Genomic DNA, 24,280 nt, shown 5'->3' on the forward strand with positions numbered 1-24,280 from the left:
TAAAGGGTGATGGGCCCCTGCCCCACCCCCTTCTGCCCATGCTCCACCCCCCGCCACCAGCCTTGTTTTGTAGATGTGCTTCTTTGCATGTAAAAAAAAATTCCACGCCTGGATGGAAGAGATTAGAGAAAACATTGATCCATAGGATGGTTGGGGTGGCCGCCACAGGCCACATGCTTTGGGGAGCCTTGTGGTATTTGCCTCAAGCATCCTATGGATGGGCCTGGCACAAGGAAACGACAGGGGTGCTTCCCCCAGCACTCACCATAGTGGCAGAAGACAGAGCAGGCTACCAGGCTGCTCTGGCTCCCATCATTATGTTGAGCTGGGGGGAGGTGCCTCAGGAGCCGTATCTGGGACACCTGGGTGGGGGGGCGTGCCCCACACAGATGACCCTGTGGTAGTGCTTTAAAGGAGCTTATGACGACTACGTCTGGTATATGTAAGCACCCTCTTGTGACTAGACTATCTAGTACAGACAAACATTGCAGGGAGTATGTATCCTACATGGCTCTCTACTTGCCCATCTAGTGCCTCCCCTCTCTACTCTGTTTTTAGCAGTGCAGCCTCCTGGTGTTCCCCCACTGCTACCAACTTCCTCCCCACCTCCTGCAAGGAAGGTCTCCAACTGCACCTCCCCTCTGGCAGAACCTTGCACTGACACATGTAGCTGTGCATCACACACAGCCCACTTTTTACTGAGTGCAGTTATGCAGCCCTTGCATGGGACTGGAAGGGGTCTACAGTATGGACATAGCCTTAGAGGAATGTATTTAAGCAGGCCTTCCAGTACAGAAAAATTAAGCATTGCACTGATTCTAGGTCCCACCTATAAACAAAGCTGCTATTATATTTTCACTGGATTTGTGTACCATCTCCTATCGTATCCCAATGGCATAAGGGCTGTGTTGTAATCCTTGTTCCTCTGGCCCCAGGCTATCTGAGGTGTCTTTCTTCAGGCAACCCACATCGTTGCATCTATATCTCCTAGGAGACCATACAGTGTTAAAGATCAGTTAAGTGTGTGGTCTAAAATACTTGATTGAACCCCTTTAAAAGGGGCCTCCTGGTGCATCATCTGTAATATAAACTGCTTCAGTTGCACTGTCAGATTTTAAATACATATTTATGCCTTCTGGAGTGTTGCTATCTACAGTGATTTATGACAAGGGAGCTGTGTTCAGAATACATTTGGCAGCAGTAACAGGCCAGGTTAGAACAAAATGTCTTTCAGCTGGCTGAGTTTTAACATCACAGTCTTTCCTGTTCAGGGATCTTCATGACTTTCCAGTGGAAGCACACTTAGGTTAGCCTTTCCTGGACAGTGGGTTTGTGCATAAAGCCTTCCTCAGAGGGCACGAAAGGCAGCAGTGCTGAACAGAGAACTGGGGGTGGTGAAAAGGAGGCATTTGAAAGGAAAAGAAACATGAGTATAGCCTAGTGGAAGAGGGTAGAAATGTTACACTCAAAGGCCTGTCTGATGGGACAAAAGGGCAAAGCAGGTGACGTACTAAATGTTGGGGGAGTGGCCACCCCACCCCCACACAGCAGATGAGTGGAGGTTGCTGGCTTGGGGAGCCAGGCCGAGTGGGCTAGCGCATTGCTCTTTCCAGCCCCTCTGTCTTTGGCACAGGGTGCTTTCTAAGTTGAGCACTGCTGACAGATGGCTTCTTGCTTACTGCATGTGCTGCTGTAGTTCCCTCTGTCGCAGCCTGTTTCATACCTGTCTGGTGGATGAGGTCATTGTCCCCATTTCTTCCTCCCCTTTGCAGACACTTTAATCTATATGTAATGTAAAATGAGGCCTGGGCGTGTTTTCCAACTTTCTGATGATGGAACAGCTTGTACTGGCTGCAGCAATGAGGAGTTGGGACTCTTTTTATTGCTTAGTGACACACACAAATAGCATGACCCAAGCATGAACAGATGGTAAAGCTGCTTCCCCCCACTAATTTAAACTGAGACAGATGGGGGCAGGGGAACCACAGCATTAGGCAGCCATGCAAGAAGCCATCAAACCAAGAAGAGAGTATTGTTATATCACAGCCTGGGGAGCTCCAGAGAGATGCCCTTCCTCTGCAGCGGTATGCGTCTATGCACCAGGCCCCAGCCCTCCCACTGAGTACTGGAGCCCAGAATAAAATGCCCTCCCTTGCACCACAGAAAGAGAGAGAGGAAACCCAGCTGAAATAAACCAGCCACTAGCCCTTTACTTCCCTTTACCCAGAAATACAGCCACAGAGGGGTCAAGAGCAGGCAGCTGCCTCTGAACTACAGCAACTCCCCCGGGGTCACTAGATGCAACAAGGAGGTGGAGCCACTCTTAGGCAGCTCATCGAAGCTCCTTCATGGAAATACCTGACTCCAGTGAAATAAAAATTACAACAAGGCTTTAAGGAGTGGCTTTGTAAAGGTTGGGATAGTCTAAGAAAGGAAAAAATCATGTTTTAAAAGTTGTGCCTCAGTGAACTGCCCAGCCCACAACCAAACACTTCTCTCCCAGCCAGTGACCTTTCAGGGGAAGTTTTGTATGCAGGCTTTGGGACGGTCATACTTTGGCATTAGTAAAAGTGCTCATCAGATAGATGCTCTCACCAGTGTTGCAAGGCATGATCTCCTCCCATTTTGGCAAGGTTTCAAATTAATTTTTCACAGTGCATCAGAAATAGCAAGCAGTGTCAACAAAAGCACTGGCAAGATTGTGCAGTCACAGTGATTTTTAGTTGCAGTATCTGCAAAGTAACAATTAGAGGGTTCTGTTGCAAGTTTGTGTCATTTATCAGCTGTAACAGAGCTTGCCCCTGCTAGGGACCTTCCTAAAGCCAACAATGGCAAGACAGGCAAGTCTGCCTCAGTTTCCCCTTCATCTGCTCTAGCAAGACTGTTACCCTCCTCCACAGCAGACCAGGTGAACAGCCATTTCATTTGCCAGGGAAAGGAAGATTGTTCTTCTGAGTCCAAATCTAGTCCTGTTGCTGGGCATGTTTTATTAATATCAATTTCAATGTTCAGCAAACCCCTCAGACTCCTAACACAAACCTCCAAGTAAAACAACAGGTTAAAATGTATCTGTTCTCCAGCTCTGTGTTCCAGACTGCAAGAGTCAAAAAATCACTGTTCTCCAGCTCCTCTGCACCTGTTCTAGGGCCTCCACCTCTGGCAGCACTCCATGATGTTTACATCTCTCCCTTGGCTCGGGCCTTCCATGAGAGGGCTTCTCCCTGAAGCTTTCCACTCCCCGGTTACCTTTGTCTGCACATCTTACACCTTTTCACAGAAGCCCCCTGCCAGAATCAGCCTGCTTATTTCTGGGCTCACAGCCTCCTTTTCAGCTTGGTTTTCCCAGCTCTGGCCAGGTCTGTAACATTTCTGGATTGAGACAATTCCCTTTAAATGCAATGAGCCAAAAGTGCCTCTTGGTGCACAAAATAAAGGCTTTAAGGCATGTCCTAGGCATACATCCTATTTTACATTTCTCAGCAGCTGAATGATAGTTCCTCAGTGGCCTGGGAGTATCTAGACACCAATAGCCCTGAAGGAGCAAATACATTAGGCCTGGTCTGTTTTCACCCAGACCTGAAACCAGGTGCTCGGTAGCACAGAGGGAGAAAGGGGTGCTCAGTCAATAGATATTTAGTATCTAACTTTGAGAAAAGAATGTAGTACTGAGCCTATGCCAGTCTACAAGTGTGAAACAATTATGGGAATGACTACAATCTGCCATGCAGGGAGTTAAGCACCATCTGAAACCAAAGCTAATTGTATCGGAGGGGTAGCCGTGTTAGTCTGGATCTGTAACAGCAACGAAGGGTCCTGTGGCACCTCACAGACTAACAGAAAAGTTTTGAGCATGAGCTTTCGTGAGCACAGACTCACTTCATCAGATGCTGATTGAGGACTCCTGCTGTTGTGTCACTGACTATCTGCACCAGTGGAGCCAAATCTTTGTAAAAATCAGACATCTGTATAAATCTGTGCATAGTGTTTAAATAGCCACACATTGGGCTATGCACTGCAGAGCTTCTGCTTAATCCTGGGAAAGAGCATGGAATTGATATTTCTTTAGTTGTAATGCTTCCAGTAAGGATAAAATTAAAAAACTGAAACAAATTAAGTTTTTTTCCCAAAATGGTCACCAACATATACCTGTCCAGAAGGCTACTAGGGGCCTTGAAAGTGTGGAAGCAAAAGGAGAATCTTGTCAAAAACGACTCTAAATACAAACTTATTAATACTCAGGGAAGTTAAAGAGACAGTATTCACGGAGCTTGATTTCATCCTTCCCCCATTTCTCTTCAAAGAGGCACTGGGATCTTGTTTTCAAAACAGACAAAAGCTGACACCACTTTTTTTGTAAGTTTATTGTTTTTAAATACCACTTTTTTTTCAAAGTAATTATTTTGGACTCCGTTAACATTCAGGTAAACAAGTGAAAAGACAATGGATGGGCATGATCTCTTAGCACAGGCACAGCCAAAAGGCAGCAGGGAATGGAGGCTGCTTGTGTTTTGGAGATAGTCACACTTCCATCTCCCTCCCCCTCCCATTCCTGTTTCCACAATGGTGGGAGCCTGGAGCCAACCTGGGATGTCTGTACTGCTGGTCATGAAAGGTACAGGGCATAGTGATGGCAGGGCAGTTGTGGGATCACAGTGCTGTACTTGCCCCTCTAGCTCTCTGCAAGAGCTTCGACAGATGGGGCTGATGGCAGCAGTTATCCCAACGTTGGAGGCTCAGATGGAGCCAGCAGGTTTGTGAACATTTAGTTCCTTGAGACATTCTCAGTGGCTTTTTAGTACCAAATTTGGTTTTTCCACTCTAACCACCAGGGACCTCTGAATTTTAACCCTCCTCATTTTGGAATTCATACTCACTCCCCCACTGCTGCCACTCCCACAGGAGAGCACCTGCAGCAGCAGCTACTACTGGCAAGAGCCTTTTGCATTACTGAACTCCATTCAGGATGTCTCCCTCCAGCATGCCCATTTCTCCTCCTCCATCACCCCAGAGGCCTGGCTCTGCCCATGCAGTCAAAGCCTGGCTCATGTAGCATCCTGGTGTTAAGGTGAACTGGTTGTAAATTGTAGAGCATTGTCACACTATACATATACTATGATTAACATTAGATTTTCTTTTCATTACCAAAAAAAAATTAAAAATAAAACCTTAAAACAAGGCAGCTGCAGGAGGAAGTTAAACACACAACTTTGTGGCATGCTCCACAATGGAAAAGAATCCCAAGCATTCAGTTCAGCTGGCAGCAGCTCTGTTTGACCTTCCATCATGGGTCTTCAACTCCAGCCCTGGATAGTTCCCAGATCCTGTCCTACCCCACCCCAGTGAAAAGGGACTCTCCTCTTCCTTTGCCTTATGACTGTTTTCTCCAAGATGGGTTGTTTCCTCCAAGAAGAGGCTTCTCTTTAGAGGGAGCGTGTATGTATATTTAAAGCCCACGGCCACAATCCTGCAAAGCCCTATGCAGTGGACGGCAATCCTGGCTGCAAGGAGTCCCCAGGGTCTGCATGCTGGCATGTGTGTTGTGTATGCTTGCATAGGCAGGATAGTCTCTTGAAAGAAACAAATCCTGCACCATGCTTCCCTTCCTCCTCATCTAGCTTTAGGACTGGTTATTCAGACACAGAGTAATGTCCCATTTGGATACTGAGCAGCTGTCAGGGACATCTTGGGGGGAATCTCCTCCCAAATTTTCCACACTCTTGTCACCACTCAACTTAGTCCTCCCCTTAGAAGAAATTTAAGATGGAGAAGACCAAAGTGGGTGGAGGGGTTACTGAGTTGTTTCTCAACTCCTCAGTCCATTCCTATGTATGGCAGTTCCCCACCCCCCGCCCCCAGCCTGGCCAGCTGACAAACAAGCAATGGGATGTGGTAACGTTCCTGTAACAAACCTAAAACCTATCATGCCAGCTGGTGATACCCATCTTTCAGCTTTCTTCCATTACTAGACTCTCTTTCCTCTCACCTAGTCATGAGTCACTGCCACCACATTCAAAAGCCATTTCCCCTGCCTTCAGAGCTCCAAGTTCCGTCAGCATCAATTCCGTGCAGGCATCGCTTTATGGGGGCGGGAGGCTGCAAAGGTAGCCGACAACTACAAGTAGGGCACCACCAGAGTTTCAAGTGAAGAGTTTACTTTTTGTTGTATAATTTGGGGAAGGATGGCAAACCTCAGCCAGCCCAGGGTGCTGTTTGACCAAAGACTTTGCTTCCGAGTTTTCCTCTCACACTTACCAGCTGGCCTTGCTCCTCAATAGTCACTTCCCATCTGCTGCAGCAAAGGGCAAGTCTAGTACCTTAAAGCTACATCTAAGTGTGCCTGACCCGCGCTTGCTTCTTTGGAGACCCAACGAATCTTCAGACAGAGCTGCTGCTACTGACACGATAGCAACAGAATACTGAACAACATCATATATATGGTACAGGAAAAAACAAAACTCCAATGCTTAATGGCATATTTATACACATTTATCAACAGAGGTGGTGAGTTACACATCCATTCTGTATGCTAACCACCCTGATGCACGTATATGTAAACACATGCTTAGTGGATGCATCACATTTTACATATAGCCACATATCAGAGGAGGTGACCCTAAAAATGTACAGCCGTGGAGGCACCTGGTGCACAATCTATTATCATTTCAATGCATGCAAAATACACATTCAGGGCAATGTTGCTTTAAGGCTGCTTCTAAGGTTGAATTACTTCCTGACCAGCTACCAGTCAAACAAGGCTGTGTTGGTACACCTCCTCCCTGGGTCACTCTCTCTTTCTTTTCCAAAAGCCCTTCTATACTGAAGAGACACGAAAGGGCAATGAGGAGAAAAAAAATAAGCCTCTGGATTGCTCTATCTGCTCCACTATTCAGTGTGTAGCAATGGCTGTGGTACCTAAAAGCACAGCAGTGAACGGTGTGTGTGTTCCCTAGAAAGGACACAGGGTCCTCCTCACCCCAAACCCTTTGACAGGTAAAAAGAAACACTTCAGGGAAATGGAAACATTCCTAAAGGAGAGGAGGGGAGGGGAGAGAAAAGGGTGAAAGCAAGAGGGACCTTGGATCTTAATTTGGCTGAAAATAAAAACTTCCTGCTTCTGCTCAGCCAACAGTTGCAACATACTGCAGTCCCTGGCTCAAGTCCCTGTAAGCATTAGGGAAAAGGGAAATAGCTTTGTTTAAAGTATATTTATACACTGAGAGCATCTATTAGCAAGACACTATTACATAGGCCTTTGAGACACACACTATCCTCTCAATACAGGGCAATAGCTATGCTGCTGAGTCCAACAGAGAAGCATACAGTTAAAGCCACACAGACCTTGGATTTTAACCCTACACAGAAAAGTGTGCCCCAACTGATACCTTTTTAAATCCTGAATTTCCCTGCTTCACTGAGTTGCTTTCCAACTCTTAATGTAGGTTTTAATATGGAGGGTTTTTAAAGAACAAGGTTTTTTTTAATATGTAATGGGATTTTTGGCATAATTACATCATATATGACAATATGCCTTGAGCAAACAAAACTCTGTCAAAGAACTATGACAAAGACAAAATTAGTTTGACATAGATGAGCAAACACCCAAAAGTCACCCTGGATTTGTTTTGGGGAGGATTTTGAGCATTCAGGACCTCAGGCTCTTATCAACCCTCCCACTTAAATTTTTTCTTACAAGTGTACTAGTTCAAATTAGGAACCAACAAAACCAGCCTGGATGCTAAACCCCTCCAGTCCCCATGTTACACAAATGGAAAGAACTGTCCAGGAACATAAAACAAAGACTTATTTTTCAGCCATTGTAGAACTTGGGAAAAAACAAACAAAAAACAGAGGGGATAAGAATTCACTCCCAGGCTATGAACTGAGACAGCCCTCAGCCCAAAACGAACAGGTCAATTTGGTTTTAAACGAGTTACAATCCTCACGGAAAAGTTACAACTTAAAATTGTAACTATTAAAGCCACATGTTTGTTTAACATAAATGGATCCAACTGGAACAGGCCATCTCTTCAGAAACCCCTGGGCTGCATCTGAGCTGGAAAGGCTTTGTCCCCTGCTCCTATTCTACTAGGCTTTGCACACCAGGGATTGCCATGGAGTTAGAGCCATGGAGGAAAGCGATGAGAACAAAAAAACCCTGCTTCTATTTCCAGTTATAAACTTTAAAAAAAAAAACCCAAAAACAAAGAGACAAGGAAAAGGTGTCCATTGTCCTCACAAGAGGTAGTAGAGCCTGCTGTTCTGTACCTCTGTGTTGATGCACCATAACATCACTGAAATAACAGGGTGAAGGGGAAGAGAAAAGTGTCAGAATTGCTGGTACAGTAGCTTTCCCTACCACACAGAAGTGATGTGTAACTTACTCAGCCACAAGGTCACGGGAAAGTTTAACTTGTTTAAAAAAAAAAGGTAATTCAAAGTAAAAATGATAAGTACTGTATGGTAATATTGGAAGTATTTATATACATAGTTTTCTTTGTCTTTGCTGAAATGTCTCCTGGTCACTTGCTGGCACTTGGGGTCCCTTTTGCACAGTCATCTCCAACCTTCCCCCCAGCTCTCCACTTCTCAATACACAGAGCTGTTCCTTATGCCACAGCACAATATCATGCTTAGGATCATTTCGAAGATCTGCAAGGAGAAAAAGCTACCAGTGAAGTTTTATCCGTAAGCCCCAATGACCCTAAACAGCCTCAGACAGGATCTTTTCCAGAGCTTAAGGATGCAGAGGTGGATTCCTTGGTCTGCTGTGCTACTCCAGGACCCCATCACCCTTCCTCCACTTCTGGCAGAAGATGAAGCGGGGATCATGTCACAGGTAGAGCAGTGCTATCCTCCACTGACCAAATGTATATCAGCTGGGTTCTTGGCTGCTTTAACTGTCTCCAGTGCTGGGCACAACAGGATCAGGGCACTGCAACTGGCAGTTTCCTGGGGTCCCTACCTCTACCATGTCTTAGCAGAACCTGGATACTGTCAATCATGGGCTGAATTATCAACAATGCAAGACAAGACAATGACCCATCTAGTCCTGGTATCTTGCCTCTGAAAGTAGCCAATGGTTGCTTTGGAGGAAGAGCAAAACTAACTGAAGGCATTCCAAAACATGGGGGAAAATAAAATGTCTTGCTTCCCTCAGCTGGGAGACTGTACACTGAGAAACAGGACAGAGGGCCCTTGTAACCCTGTCTCAGCTAGAATGGTTTAAAAAAAATCATAAAAAAAGTGTCTAATGCCCTTGCGAAATTTAAAATGCTACACCTCAAGTAATATCCTGCAGCAGACAGCACCACAGATTAGTTGCATTTTGCATAAAACATTGCCACAAGTCTCTAGAAGAGGCAGCTGGCAAAATTCATAACAAGTGCTGAACTGCGGTGGACCTCAGGAGTTAGACCTCAGAGTAGAGCAACCAGCACAGAGGCAGTTGCCATAGTATTCAGTGTCTTGGCTGCACGATGGTGCTGCATGGGGGAGGAAAGAACATAAAGAACACTGAAGGGAATGAGAACTGGAATAGAGAAAAAGGGGCACTGTGCTCCTGGGTAGCTCTCTAGCGCACCTACACCAGAGGTAGGGAACCTTTTTCCTATCGGGGCCACAGACCCCCTGGAGAAAATTAAATCAGTGCAGGCCACACAGGAAGGGACTCTTAGTTGGGGATGTGAGCTCAGAGGGAGTTAAGCTATACAACAACATTAGTAGCAGGAGGGGCTCAGGGCTAGGTCAGGGGGTTGAAGTGTGGGAGTAGGTTTGGAGTGGTTACTTCAGGGGGCTCCTGTGTGATGGCACAACAGGGCTGAGGCAGTCTCCTCTCCATCCCCAGCCTCATAACACTCCTGGAGGCAGCTGGCACATTCCTACAGCCATGGGGGTGGGGATGGGAAAGAGGGAGGCACTGCCCTTGCCTACAGGCGTCAACCCTGCAGCGTACATTGGCTATAGTTCCTAGCCCTGTGAACTGTGGAGACAGCACCTGCAAGCCACAAGGGAGGACAGCATACGGCACTTCCCTGATTGCCACAAGCCAGCATTTGCAGCTCCAGCCCAGTGGGGAGGGGACAAAGACTCAGGGCTTCCTGCCCACAGGGCAGAGACTTGCTACAGACTGGATAAAATCAAGTGGGGGTGGGTGGAGGTTCCCCACCCCTACTTCATAGCTCAGTGTAGGTCAGGGTGCATCACTGGAAGAAAACCCATCCCAGCCAGCAGGATGTCTTGGCAGTCAGGCTGGAATGAAGCCAAATTCAAATGGTTTTCAAGGGAGAGGAGGTGGGACAGCAGATCAAGGCAATGTGCCTTCATTCTGCAGAAGCTTGCCACTGAATGTGACTCTGGTTACAATACTCCTAGCATGGCGGCTCCCACCCTACAGTCAGGCAAGTCTCCCTCTGTGTCATGGAGCAAACACTCAACTTGGTACATTTGGAATCTGTCAGAACTGAGGTGCACTGGTGCAACCGGAGAGGCTGGGGAAGGGCTTTCTCGGCAAACAGGGGAAGCTAGAACAGTTTTGCGTTGGGACCCCAGTCGGAGTTTCGGGGTCAGTAGCAGCAGTACAGCTGCATGGAATAATACAGCCCAGGCTGTGTCAGTGGTAGCCACATGCTTTCATAAGCACTAGATAGAGGAACACAATAAAAAAAAATCCAGCTGAAAGTCACAGTTTAAACCCCCGCATGCTGCACCATTAGTCACACTTACCATGATCACTGCCACGACGATGGCTGCAATGCCAATCAGGTACAACTTCTCTGAGAACAATTCATCAATTTTCTTATGACAGTCCTGGGGCAGCTGACCCTAAACAGAGGACAATGCATGTCAGACAACTTGGTCTGTCGCTGTAGCTAGGCACCGAAGCACATTTCTATGGGAAGAACTAGAGTTCAGGTTTTACTATCCCTCCCCCTTCCCATACAACTTCATGATATAATTTCCTGTGCCCAACGAAATCAAAGGGAAAACTCCCATTAATTTCAACAAGAATGAAAATTTCACTCCCATTAGTGGCTTTCAGTACCTTGTTTCCTGCATTTTTTGAGGAACAGCTATGTGGGAGCCATCCCTATCCCCTAACATTAACATGCAAGAGAAGTACCATTCCCCAGCTGACTTCCTGTAGAAAATGTTTTTGGTGCTGAACAGCCCATCCATTTCCAGTGGGGCTGTCAAGGCTGAGGACAGGAGGTTTTTATCCTCACTCCTTTGTTATACCTATTTATTCCACCCCCACCCCTTTGCCAGCTAGCAGAGATGACTGGCTCATGAGCAAAAGGTATGACAAAGATGGGTTGTTTCTCCCCCTTGATGGGTGGGTGATGGGGAAAAATCAACTCCAATTTAAGAATTGGAACTGGGCAGCCCCTGTTGCCCTTCCAATATGAGGCTGAGTTTCCAGCATGCATTAATATTGTAGTAGGTCCCTGTGGACTTGCTCCCTCACTCAACTCTGTACAGCAGAAACAGCAGCCATTCCTACCTGGGTAATGGATTCAATAAGGGTCTTCCCCTTTGGACAGAGCTCACTGCGTAGGACTGAGGTGCCTATGGATATCATGGTATTTGTACCGCAGCAATCCAGCTACAGGTGGAGAGAACACAGGGTTAGCTTGGCTAGTTTGGATAGCAGCAAACTTCTACATTCAATTTGGATTTCTGTGTAATGCAGTGCTGGATAGGATAATCCTACCAGAAGTGTATCCCTTGCCCACTGGAGAGCTCCAAAAATCTAACTGGAGCCAGAGGAAATGTTGGATGAAATCATCGGAGCTGAGGTCCTCTTTCCTTGCATTCTATTTAATGGTGGCATGGGACAGCTTCAGGGTAAACAAAAGGGCTTTTCTTTAAACACAGATCTGACTTACTGGGCTCCATGTAAGACAGAAAACTACAGGGGCACTTCCACTATCCTACCTATCCCAGGTAGCGATACAACAAACATCCAGGGGAAGCATCCGGGGGAACTATTCAGATCTGGATGTAATTTAGTCTCCAGTGGGCTCTGCTCTTGCCATCCCTTGGTTGAAACACTCAGACCGCCACATCCCTGTCACTGTTCCTGCCACTCGCTCCTCATTGCCGTTATCTGAGAAGCCACCTGAAAAGCAGTGTTTTTGCACAAAGCTCAAGCCAAGCTATTTTCAGATCTAACTCCAGTCCTCACAACAAAGACTCTTTCCTGAGAAAGCTTGGCTACTGGTTCCTGCTCAGGCTAGTGTCTTCGCTACACAAAGTCCAAGGCAGCAGACAGTGGGGCCAACAGCCACCCTGGGTCCTGTGGCATGGGTGGGAGCGAGCGGGCCAGTGCTCTGCACCCCAGAAGGGGCAGGGCCAAGGGCAGTCAACCCTCAGCATTGATCAGATCGTGGCACTGCCCCCCACAGCCGTGGAACAGCACTGCTGCAGCAGTTCAAAGGGGCCAGAAGCTCTGGCTGCTCCCACTGCCAAAGTAGCAGTGGCAGAAGTAGCTGCTGAAGCTCCAGGCCCCTTTGAAACACTGGACCCCTGTACAACTGCCCCCGTTGCCACTCTTCTCTCCCCCGTGTCAGCTGGCCTGGCAGCAGTTGCTCAACCTCACTGCAATACTTATTCATGACCACTTCTGTAAAATCCCTCAAACACTGATCAGATTACTCATGCACCAGCCAGATTACTTGCAGATGCATATGCCCTGTGGCTAACTGGGGACTTTATATTGGGACATATACCGTGACTGGACAGATGACTTTTGCACCCTATGGAAAGCCCACCATAGTTATCCTAAACAGCTTACTGTTTCATGGAATGTCTTCACCACAGTTTTTGCATTGTTTGCTTCAGAAGTTCCACCGTCTGGCTGCACTGCTTGTTGAAATGCTTGGTCATAAAACTGTTTCACGTCTTTGGCAATCTACAGAGGGAGAGCAAGAAAACCCCTCTTAGAGAGGCAGAAAAATCAGACAGCCTATCTCCCCAACTTCCGCACAAAGCAGTGACAAAGTGGTACAGATGGCAGGCCACCCAGGTAGTGGCAGGCCACTCTCAGACTCTCACCTAGATGAAGAGAAGGAGCTGGGTTGTATGCGTGCCAACTGTAGCAATAGCCCAGAATATCCTGGATAAACCTTCCTGACCTAAGTTAAACTTAATTCAATATAGTTTAATATCCTTGGAGTTCATTACATTAAAAATGTGGGAAATCATAAGGAACATCTTTAGCAGGAAGACAAGATTAAGGCAATCTCTAGGATACTGTATGTAAAGTGGATTTTCTGCGAAATACTTGAGAGTGAGGGAAATACAAATGACACACTCTGATTTCATTCTTTTGAAGCTACTCCTCGAGTAGAGAAACCTATAATCTACCCGTTCCCTGCTCCTGAAATCTCCAGCTTAAAGACTGTCAAACCATGTAAAGGAAGGACTAAAGTTTGCATGAGTGCTCTCATTGGCTACGTCTACACGTGCAGCCAACATCGAAATAGTCTATTTCGATGAATAACGTCTACACGTCCTCCAGGGCCGGCAACGTCGATGTTCAACTTCGACGTTGCTCAGCCCAACATCGAAATAGGTGCTGCGAGGGAACGTCTACACGTCAAAGTAGCACACATCGAAATAGGGATGCCAGGCACAGCTGCAGACAGGGTCACAGGGCGGACTCAACAGCAAGCCGCTCCCTTAAAGGGCCCCTCCCAGACACACTTGCACTAAACACCACAAGATACACAGAGCCGACAACTGGTTGCAGACCCTGTGCCTGCAGCATGGATCCCCAGCTGCAGCAGCAGCAGCCAGAAGCCCTGGGCTAAGGGCTGCTGCCCACGGTGACCATAGAGCCCCGCAGGGGCTGGAGAGAGAGCATCTCTCAACCCCCCAGCTGATGGCCGCCATGGAGGACCCAGCAATTTCGACGTTGCGGGACGCGGATCGTCTACACGGTCCCTACTTCGACGTTGAACGTCGAAGTAGGGCGCTATTCCGATCCCCTCATGAGGTTAGCGACTTCGACGTCTCGCCGCCTAACGTCGAAGTTAACTTCGAAATAGCGCCCGACATGTGTAGACGCGACGGGCGCTATTTCGAAGTTGGTGCCGCTACTTCGAAGTAGCGTGCACGTGTAGACGCAGCTATTCTGAGCAAAGAATGTGATGAACTTGAAACCACACGGAAAGCCCAGGGAGGTGTTTCAAAGGATTAGTCTTACCAGAGACCACATTGGAGAAGGTGATCTCTGGTCAGCTTATTAGCAGGCATTTAGGTTCTTTCCTTGTTTTAATATTTTTACTGTATTGCTTTTACCTTAAGAATAAAATATGCTTGCTTAAAAGAAGTGAGTGGTAGCTTAATTGTTGGTAGTTACCCTTACTGGTTTCTCAAGAGAATACAAGCAGGCCTGTTTAGGCAACTGTGTTGATTTTTTAAAGTTAGTGGGAGTCCACTTCCTCTCAGCCTCAAAAAGCTCGAACTACTTCAAACTAGTCAATGTTCTGAAGAGCAAAAATTATAACTAGGACCCGCTGATTAATCACAGTTAACTCACGTGATTCAATTTTGTGAGTTCATCTTGATTTACAATTTTTAAATCTCAATATTAAACAGAATACTAAATACATTAATTTTTTTTTTTTGGAGTTCTTCCATTTTTTCCAAATATAAAGTTAAATAACACCACAGAATAAAAAGATCACAGTGCTCACTTTGTGTTAGTTTTGACTATGAATATTTTCACTGTAAAAATTATACAGTAAACTTTTTCAGATCTGGCAGCCCCAGGACCGGTAGTTTGTTGGATAGTCAAATATTCTGGATAATAGAGAGGTATACCTAGCAATGTAGAACACTAAAGGAAAACAAGATTAGATATTAAGAAAAACAAAAATGTACGCAGAGGACTTTAGTTACCAAACAGTCGTATTGTACACTCTAAACATATACTGTATTTGCTGTATTTATTTGTATTTACTTTCACTATACTGTACTTATGGTTAAAATGTGGGTTAAGACAGAGTTTACTGTAATAGCATTTTTGAATCCACCTCATACAAATAATATAGTGTGATCTCCTTATCATGAAAGTGCAAGTTACAAATGTAGATTTTTTTAACATAACTAGCACTCAAACAAAACAGTATAAACCTCTAGAGCCTACAAGTCCAATCAGTCCTACTTCCTGTTCAGACAATAACTAAATAGGTTTATTCACATTTATAGGAGATAATGCTGCCCAATTCTTATTTATGTCACCCAAAACTGAGAACAGGCATTTGCCCAGCACTGATATTTCAGTGCCAGATGTGCTAAAGATTCATGAGTCTTTTCATGTTTCAACCACCATTCCAGAGGACATGCATCCATGCTGATGATGGGTTCTGCTCAAATAATGATCCAAAGCAATGTAGACCAATGCATGTTCATTTTCACCCTCTAAATCAGATGCCATCAGCAGGTGGTCAATTTTCTTTTTTTATGGTTCAGGTCCTATAGTTTCTGTATTGGAGTGTTGCTCTTCTAATACTACGCTTGGTTCCTCTCGAATTTTGGAAGACACTACATATTCTTAAACCTTGAGCTGAGTGTTGTGACTACCTTTAGACATCTCACATTGGTACCTTTTTTGCATTTTGTTAAAGCTGCGGTGAACGTCATCGTAAAACAAACAACATGTTTTAGGTCATCATCCAAGATTGTTATAACATGAAATATGGCAGAAAGCAGGTAATACAGAGAAGCAGACATATAAATCTTCCCAAAGGAATTCAGTCACAAATTTAATTTATACAACAACCAAACAAACAACCTATCCATCATCAGCATGGAAGCATGTCCTCCAGAGAAGTGGCTGAAGCATGAAAAGACATATGAGTCTTTAGTGCATCTAACATAAGACTTATAGGCTCTAAGTATGTACATTAATTATATTGACAATAAAGCAATTTTATTAATCAATTTTTAAAAAAACTTGGTTGATAGCCATAATTATAAGCTTCATTCATGATACATTGCCTTTCAGCAAATGATATTTAAATATTATGTAAATGCTGTCTGTGGACCAGAGGTGGATTAGTTTTGTAGTGCCCTGGACCCAAGCAAGTGGAGATCGCTCCCTACTTCGTCCGCCTGCAGTCCGAGATCCTGCTCTCTCTGGTGCTCCTACCAGGGAAATGAAGTCAGGATATGGGAGTTTCTCCCACCCTGACTGGTGTTCCTGCCCAGGAGCAGGGTCGGGATGCAGGGGCTTACCTCACTCTCCAGCAGGAGCACCATGTGAGCTGAGTGGGTCCAGATGCAGGATCACTCATTTCCAGGGCCACCTAAATTGGCCAGGGCCCTGAGCACAGGCTCTGACCCCACAGTGGCTAATCTGCTACTGCCCTATACACAAATTAATATTTTCAAAGCTGCCTAAGGGGTATGAACATAGAGTTAACAGGAACTGGGTATCCAAATATGCTAGGTGGCTTTGAAAAACATCCACCATACTCTCATCCCTCGCTATATGAGCATGATTAGTTCCCAACTTTCTGCTCGTAGGAAAAACTTGTAAGAGGGACACTAAATTCCCATTAAAATACACGTAAAAGTCTCTGATTGGTTCCAAGTGCTCCTAATTCGGCAAAGGAGAGACAGCATGTGGTACTGCTTTTGGATTGTAAGTGAACCTTGGGTCTGGGGGGTGGGGTTGGGGAGGGTTAAAGGCTGGGGGGCAGTTTGAGGCCATGAGCAGGAGGGAGGGTTAAAATGTGGTGGCGGGTTGAGTCCCTGGGGCATGCAGGAGTGGGGGTGTTCAGGCTGCTGCAGGTTGGGTCTGTGGGCCAGCAGGGGCGGGAGGGGTGTCAGGTTGGGTATGTGGGGCCAGCGGGGGTGGGGTGTCAGGTGGCAGCGGGTTGGGTCTGCAGGGCCAGGGGTGAGGTTCAGGCTGAGGCAGGTTGGAGCGGCGGGGAGAGGGCTGAGGCTCATATTAGCTGGGGGAGTTCACTCTAGTGAACAAAGGTAAGTATGTGTATCCCTCGTTTTAGCGAGTACTCGTAAGTAAAGAACTTGTTTAATGAGGGATGAGTATATTATATAACTCATCCACTTGCCCACTAAAATGCAGCCACCTGTGGGGTTGACGTGGCAGGAATCAGCAGTGCAAATCAATGCTAGGTAATGCCAAGAGTATATGGGGAAGCTCGCATGGCTGCTGCCTTCCCTCCCCCACACCCGCTACATTAACAGAAGACAGCAGGGTCCAGGGAGATTGGCCTGGCACCTTTCACAAGAGCTAAAATTCATTTTAAATACCCTACCTTGCAACAAAAGCAGTTTTTCCTAAACAGAAAGGAGGAGGTAAGAGGAGCAGAGAGAAGTTACACAGCATAAATAGGAGGGGAGAGAGTCCTTACCCTGCCTGTGCGGTAAGCTGCCCCCCTTCCTTTGCATTTGTTAATTGCTCTCCCACCCTCACTCCTCTTTCGCCTGAAGCATTAGATTTGAGCCTGTCATCAGGCCAAGTCATTAACTAGTACAGTCAAGGGAAATTGAACCCCTGCCCCCACACCCTAAGAGCCAATCTAAGCCATCTCAGAAATTGAGGAGTGCCTCTGATTTCATATGGAAGTAGGCGTGGAACACTGTTTTTAATACCACATCTCCCCTAGGCTGCAGTCATTAAGGGTTGGAAGATGAGGCAAATGCAGCAATTTCATTTCTTCAGCACCCTCTGGACTTGACTGGTGGACAAATGCTGCTAATAACGTTTTCTCTCACTGAACATGATTCAGTGCTCCAATACCACTGGCACCAATCAATGCAAGTGACCTTTAGTCAGAGCCATTCAGCAGTGACCTTTACAGAGAGTAGCCCCTCCCTTTGATCAGCATGCCTCCATCAGACCCAGCTCTGTCCTCTCCCTCCGATTAATTAGGATGTGGTTCAGTAAGGTGGACTTCAGGGAGAGGCAAGAGACAGACTGCCAGAATTATTGGCCAAGATCCCCAGCCACCCACCATACCCTGACCCACGGAAAGCAAATATGAAAGTGTGATCTAGCAAGAGCTTGCATTACCCCCATTCACATTCAAATGTTAAATTAAATCACAAGTAGTGGATACTGCTGCTCTCATCACGTGAGCAAATCCTTCTCCTCTTTTAGGGCTTTATACTGATGCCCATTCCCTTGGCATCTGAACACCTTCCACATAAAAATCAATAGCAATTTCCTAACTGGATTTTATTCCCTTTGTTGCGTGTTGGGCTCTCACCAATACCTAGACAATAATAACTTTTACATAGCCCACCTACCACCATCGCAAAGAGTTAACTTGCTTAGCCACAGATCTTTTTTCTAATCAAGTAATGTGTTCCTCCTATGAATCACTGGTGGAGGTTTTCTGCCCACAGCTGGGTGAGTGAAGTTTCTCAACTGGACCTGAAATGGAACTGACAATCACTTGCTTGTGTAGTTTAATTAAACTTCTTAATGAAGCAGTTGACTTTCCAACTCTCAAACCTCCCACAATACTGTTTCTCCAAAGCACAGTAAATCCCCTTCTCCAATCCCCTGATAGAGAAATGATCAGAATATTAATGTCCAATTCCTACATCTCTGTAGGACTGCAAAAGTTCTCATGCAGAGACAGTCGTCCCTTAGGGGACAGAGCTTGTGTGCATGTTATAGCAGGATTTGCGGAGTGCTGTGCCAGAAGAAAGGTAGGGACAGGTCCAGATGCCAAAGATGGAGCCAGGTCCACCCTGCCACCCCTTCATAGGGAAGAGTACTCTAGGCCCTGATGAGACATCTTCCCTCCAGCATATCTCAGGCCAGAAGACCGGGCATATTGGGAACAACATGGAAACTCAGATGACGTTATGCAGAGAAGTGAATTGGCACCAGGTGTGTGTGTGTCAGCATGGGTAAGAGCCGGGAGAGAGAAGAAAGGGAAATGGTGTTTCTGTGGGGAGGAGAAAAGAAGGAATTGACTCATCTCCTGTCCTTCATTTCAGGCTCCTCAGAACAGCTCCTGAGGCTCCTAAGGTTAGACCTCAGACACTGATTTTTGGCTTAAAAGTCTGCCTAGGCTTGCCAGGGCGTAGGTCCATCATCTCCACTTCAAATCTGAGTGACCAGTATGCAGCGCCTGCCCTGGATATGGTCTCTGTACCTTGTGCATGCATGGGAATCAAAAGGCAGCAGCAATCTGCTCCTGGCAGGATGGAAACCCCCCAGCATGTTCACCTCACTTCTGAGAAATAATAATTTCCAACAGATCCCTTCTTACCGCATAAACAGGTCCCTAAACCAGATCACTTGCTGGGGTTTGGTGCTGAGAGTCCAGAGATTCCTTTCATGGTGCACAGCCAGGTTCGCTCTCTATTTTCCGCCCAGGAGTCTGTGCAAGGGTCCAATTGTTTCACTTGTATTGCAGAAGCACCCATAGAAGCTAGCTGAGATCAGGACCTCATTGATATCTCTGCCACAAAAAGCTTACTGAACTAACCAAGAGCATTATCCCCATTTTATGGAAGGGGAAGGGAGGCACATAAAGGTTAAATGACACAGACAAGATCACAGTGAGTCTGTGGTAGAACCAGGAACTGAAACCACATCTCCTGAGTCTCAGTCTGATGCCTTAAGTGCAAGACCATCTTTCTGCCAGCTAGGACAGAACCGTAACAGACTCTTGCACAACAGCACTATCATGAAGGAACAAGGGATTCAGGAATATTTTTCTTACCTGATCTTTGTTGACAAATCCCCAGATTCCAGCAGCCACTTCACAAGCAAACAGGATCACCAAGCAAGTGAAGAACTGTGGAGACAGATGAATAGGAGACGGACTTTAACAAGCTTCACTATATGGCAGGTAAAGGAGCTTTAGGGAGGGCAGTCCACAGTTCTGCTAGAGGAAGAATAGGCCAGAATTGTCCCACGAAGTTAAAAATATGGTTCAACTGACAGGAATAGCAATAGGTCTTCAATGGCTCAAGGATTTTGTGGCAAAAACATGCCCCATGCACAGTACCGGGAGACCTTTGAACAATTCCACTCTGGGAACAATTCAGACTGGTATGGATTGGGGAGAGATTATCTGAGAGCTGTAAATCCATCAGAACAAGAGAGAAAGGGGGTTCTGTGGAAAAGAAGTCTTGCTGAGATTACAGGGCATGTTGTGTGAGCTGCCTGCCTTGATACAATCCATTCTAGATTTGCCAGTGGGGGGCTAACCACATGTACCAGCCACTGAGGAGCAGCACTACAGTCTTTTGCATAAACATGAATACACATAGTTCTCACAGCCTTGCCCTATTAGCACTTAACCTGTATACTCCAGTCAGGCTATTTCCTGCTACGCCAGAATCTCCCACTACAAGAGTAATAGATTCCAAAGCCAGGAGGCACCATTGTGATCATGTCGTGTGACCTGCACAAAGCAGCTCACAGAACTTCCCCAGAATAATTCCCAGAACAGATCTTTCAGAAGGACCTCTGGGCTTTGATTTAAGATTGCCAGTGGTGGAGAATCCATGCTGACCCTCAGCAAATGGTTAGAACTGCCTTCACTGCCAAAAATCCATGTCTATTTCCAGTCTGAATGGGTCTCACTTCAACTTCCAGCCATTCAGTAGCATTGTACATTTTCTGTCTCTGCCAAAAGAGCTCATTATCAAACATTTGTTTCCAATGCAGGTACGTAGAGACTTATGAAACTGCCCCTTATTCTTCTTTGTTAAGGTCAATTGTGATAAAAGGGTCCAGGAGCTCAATCTACAAGGCTGATTTTCTAACCCTTTAATCATGCTCATGGCTTTTTTTTTTGAAACTCTCTCCAGTTTAGAAACATCCTTCAATTGTGGACCCCAGAACAAAACAGTATTCCAGCAGCAGCTGCACCAGTGCTGAACACAGACATGCCAATCCACTCCTACTTGAGAAATCCCTTCGTCCATCCAAGGATCACATTAACTCTTTTGGCCGGAACAGCTCTCTGGGAACACCTGTTCCACCACCACAAGGGACAGGCCTTTGGGTTTCCAGGAGAACGTGGGGGTTAATTTTCTGTTCTGGCTGTGGAAATGTAATGAAAGAAAAGAAGCAAAAAATATCACATTGGTCCAAGTCAAGTGCCATCTAAGTGTTCCTACAGCATTCCTGTAGTGATAGCCATTTGAGCACTTCTCACAGCCAGTCCTGGTATGCCATTCCCTGGACCAACTCTCTGCTGTAAAAGGCTGACATCCTAGTTGCTTTGCCACCAACCTTGTGGAAGCTTAAAGAGAAAATGTGGATGTGCAGATGAAAGAATAAGTCATAAAAGGGAGCACTGGGTTCCTGCCAATTGGGATTTCTTTCCCAGTTTCATTCATGCACACACATGCATGACTAATCCTTGGCAGTCAGGAAAAAGGAATTTTTACACCATAGTTGTAACAATTATTTCATAGCTAGATTTTGTGGCCTCTGATCTGGAACCTCAGAACCCAGACAACAACCTGTAAAACAAAAGGGATTACAAGAGAGAAAGAGAGACAAAAAGAAAGTTGGGCTCTTTACACGAGAAAACTTTAGGCACTTCTAGCTAGTGCCAGCAGTTTCAATTGTAACTTAATCCAGGGGTGAGCAAACTTTACGTTGGGCCCCACTTTTCGTCCCTGCAATTAGCAGGTCCCCCCCAACTGGTCCAGTGGAACTCAAACTGACCAAAATTTTGGTTATGTGCATATGAAAAAAACCAAACACACACCTTTCAGCACATGTAAGAAAGTGTGTAGAATGTAAAAAAACCTTATTAATTGGTATAGTAGTCCCTTGAGTTACGTGAGGGTTCTGTTCCCACGCACCCTTGCATAACTCAAATTTCACGTAAGTCAGGGGGTGGCTTTTCTTCCCCAGTGGAACAAATGTCCTGCAGCCGGGGAAGCAGCAGGAGCACCTGGAGCTCCTTCTCAAAGGTAAGTCCTGGGTTGGCAGCAGGGGGCACAGCTGGGAAGAGTTAAGCCTGGGGTGGATTAGTTCTGCAGGGGGTGGGGAGTGGGTGGAGTTGAGTTGGAGCCATGACCGGGGGAGTTGAGCTGGAGCCAGGCTAGGGTGGTGAGCCAGGACGTGGGGGGTGTGAGCTGGAGCTGGGGGGTAGTGGGGGTTGAGCCAGAGCCACATGGGGGGTGGTCAGTCAGGCTGGGGGGGGCAAGCCCTTTGAACTGGGACCGGAGGGATTGAACTGGGGTGTGCAGGGTTGCATGGGGTGAGCCAGGGCTGGGGTGGGGGAGGGAAGTAGGATTTTTAGTTGCACTTAACTTTTGTTCATACGAGTTAAGTGCAATTTGAAATTGCACATTTTGAGAGCTTACTGTATGTAAATGTGAATAAAGGTACATAAAAACAATAACATATTTCAACATTTTTAATGAGATGGAGGAGCCTGAGATGCAGCACAATTGGGCACCCCCTTACGAAACTTCACACCCCCTCTCCTCCCATGCCCCAATGGGCCTGCCCTCCACTTTGAGGACGCTGACTAAATCCAAACAGCAGGTGCCAGGGCCCTGAAATTCCCAAACTGGACACTAGGTTTCACTCTTGCAGTTGGTATCTGGTGAGAAAAAGGTGCCCATTTATGTGACCTTGGAAAGAGCCACACATTTAATCGTTTCTGCAACTCACTTATGACACTCTTATGATATAAAAGGTAATGTTTTGAGACACGCTCCCCTCCAGATTCCTGACCTTGAATTTGGTACTTCCACAAGAAATACCTCCCACCAAGAGCCCATGTCTAATTTCACTGCGAGCCCAGCACAAGCAGGGATGGAATTCAGGGTGATGGGTCAGTGCTGCTGCATGGCCCCTCATACTGAAAATGAGCAAAACTTAAGAGCACCATTCAAACACATGCTATCAAGGCTCAGTGCCTGTATTTAAGGTGCTCTCCCAAAATATGGCGTTCACACAACCTATTCCTTACCCTTCTCCAGAACCAACATCCTCACTACATTTTCTCTTATAGCAAAAGATGCATTCCCAGGGTCCAGCTAGAGAGCTTGCCCTTCCACTTCAGGGGCTCCTGTTCATCTTTCTTAGGTCATATTACTGCAAAACAAGGAGTGGTTGATTTCTTGCCTTCCAAAAACCTACCCACCATCCCTAGCAGCAAAGCCTACAGTACATGCTGTTTGTTCCTCTGGTGCCAACACCTCCTCTGAGGTAGATTCTCTTTCTGAGTCTCCATTCTGGTAGTCATCTCCTTACACATCATCCTCCTAAGCTCCCCAAAGTTACATGGGTGAAGATGGCAGCAGCACAGAAACTTTCAGGTTATGCTAGGGGAGGAAAATCATTCTCCTACTAGCCACACAGTAGGAAGAGCATGTGACATCAGATCACTTATGTGGTTCCTAGCCTTTATTGCTTCTCTCTCCACTGTGGTTTTGTGGACAGTTTAAATGCCACTGCCTGCCTTGTTCACCAAACAGGGGTAATACATTTCCTCCTGGGCACCCACTGTCCTCACATACATGACGAATGAGGTCCCAGAAAGGAAATAAATGCTAGGTTAAAACACTTCCCTGGAAAGCTCCATATCTTAGCACACAGTGGAAGCATCAATTTCCTGGGGTAACCACAGCTTTTCAGGTGTCATTCAAAGGTGTCCCCAGCCTTCCCTTGGCAAGGGAAAGTTGGAGGGAGCGATGCTGTCAGCAATTCTAATTTCCGCCATAACCGTTGTGAAACAGTCTCTTCTGCCTATTAAATCTCCTTCCAGACTTCAAAGGGAGGCCAGGTATTCAATTACTGCAGTCCCTTGGTTTTAGAGGAACCTAATGACAGAAAGTCAGTAATCTGGTATTCCTAAAATCCTCTGGTTCTCACTCAGACCCTGCCACACTGACTCCCCTCACTTTCAGTTGCTATTATGACACTTTTCATCAGTAGGTCTCAGAAAGCTCTGCAGAAGTTCAGTATCATTCCCACCCTTTTATAAATAGGGAACTTACGCAAAGGGAACAGAAATGGCTTGCTGAAGATTGCCCATCAGGCTGGCAGCAGGAAACCTACGTTCTCCTCTTGACTCTGGAGTCCCAGTTCAGAGCTTGGTCCCCTAGCTGGAGAGTGGTGTGAAACACTTTCTCTTGGAAAGCAAACAATCTGGAGTCTTGCCTAAGATTACAACCCAGTCTAGAGCTAATTTTAAACAAAATCTCTCCCCCACACTTGCCATAAGGAGAGACTGTTGGGGTGCTGTGTTTTCTTTAAGGGCATATATAAACAGAGATGGCTGCAAGAAGCAAGTCTCATAAGGAT

The 24,280-nt window shown here is 46.2% G+C and overlaps 1 protein-coding gene across 1 annotated transcript in view; it reads right to left on the reverse strand.

Annotated features, from left to right (window-relative positions):
* Nucleotides 1–4,265: 4,265 nt before the first annotated feature.
* Nucleotides 4,266–24,280, reverse strand: part of CD81 (CD81 molecule) — an 83,701-nt gene continuing 63,686 nt past the window's right edge. Inside the window, exons 4-8 of the mRNA XM_074997811.1 lie at nt 19,719–19,793; nt 12,794–12,910; nt 11,501–11,602; nt 10,723–10,821; nt 4,266–8,649 (exon numbers count right to left, since the gene is read on the reverse strand). Coding sequence (XP_074853912.1) covers nt 8,587–8,649; nt 10,723–10,821; nt 11,501–11,602; nt 12,794–12,910; nt 19,719–19,793 — 456 coding nt within the window. The 3' untranslated portion in view covers nt 4,266–8,586. The remainder of the gene's footprint in view (nt 8,650–10,722; nt 10,822–11,500; nt 11,603–12,793; nt 12,911–19,718; nt 19,794–24,280) is intronic.

This window comes from Carettochelys insculpta, chromosome 6, assembly GCF_033958435.1.
Source record: "Carettochelys insculpta isolate YL-2023 chromosome 6, ASM3395843v1, whole genome shotgun sequence".
In the NCBI taxonomy this organism is placed as follows: Eukaryota; Metazoa; Chordata; order Testudines; family Carettochelyidae; genus Carettochelys; species Carettochelys insculpta.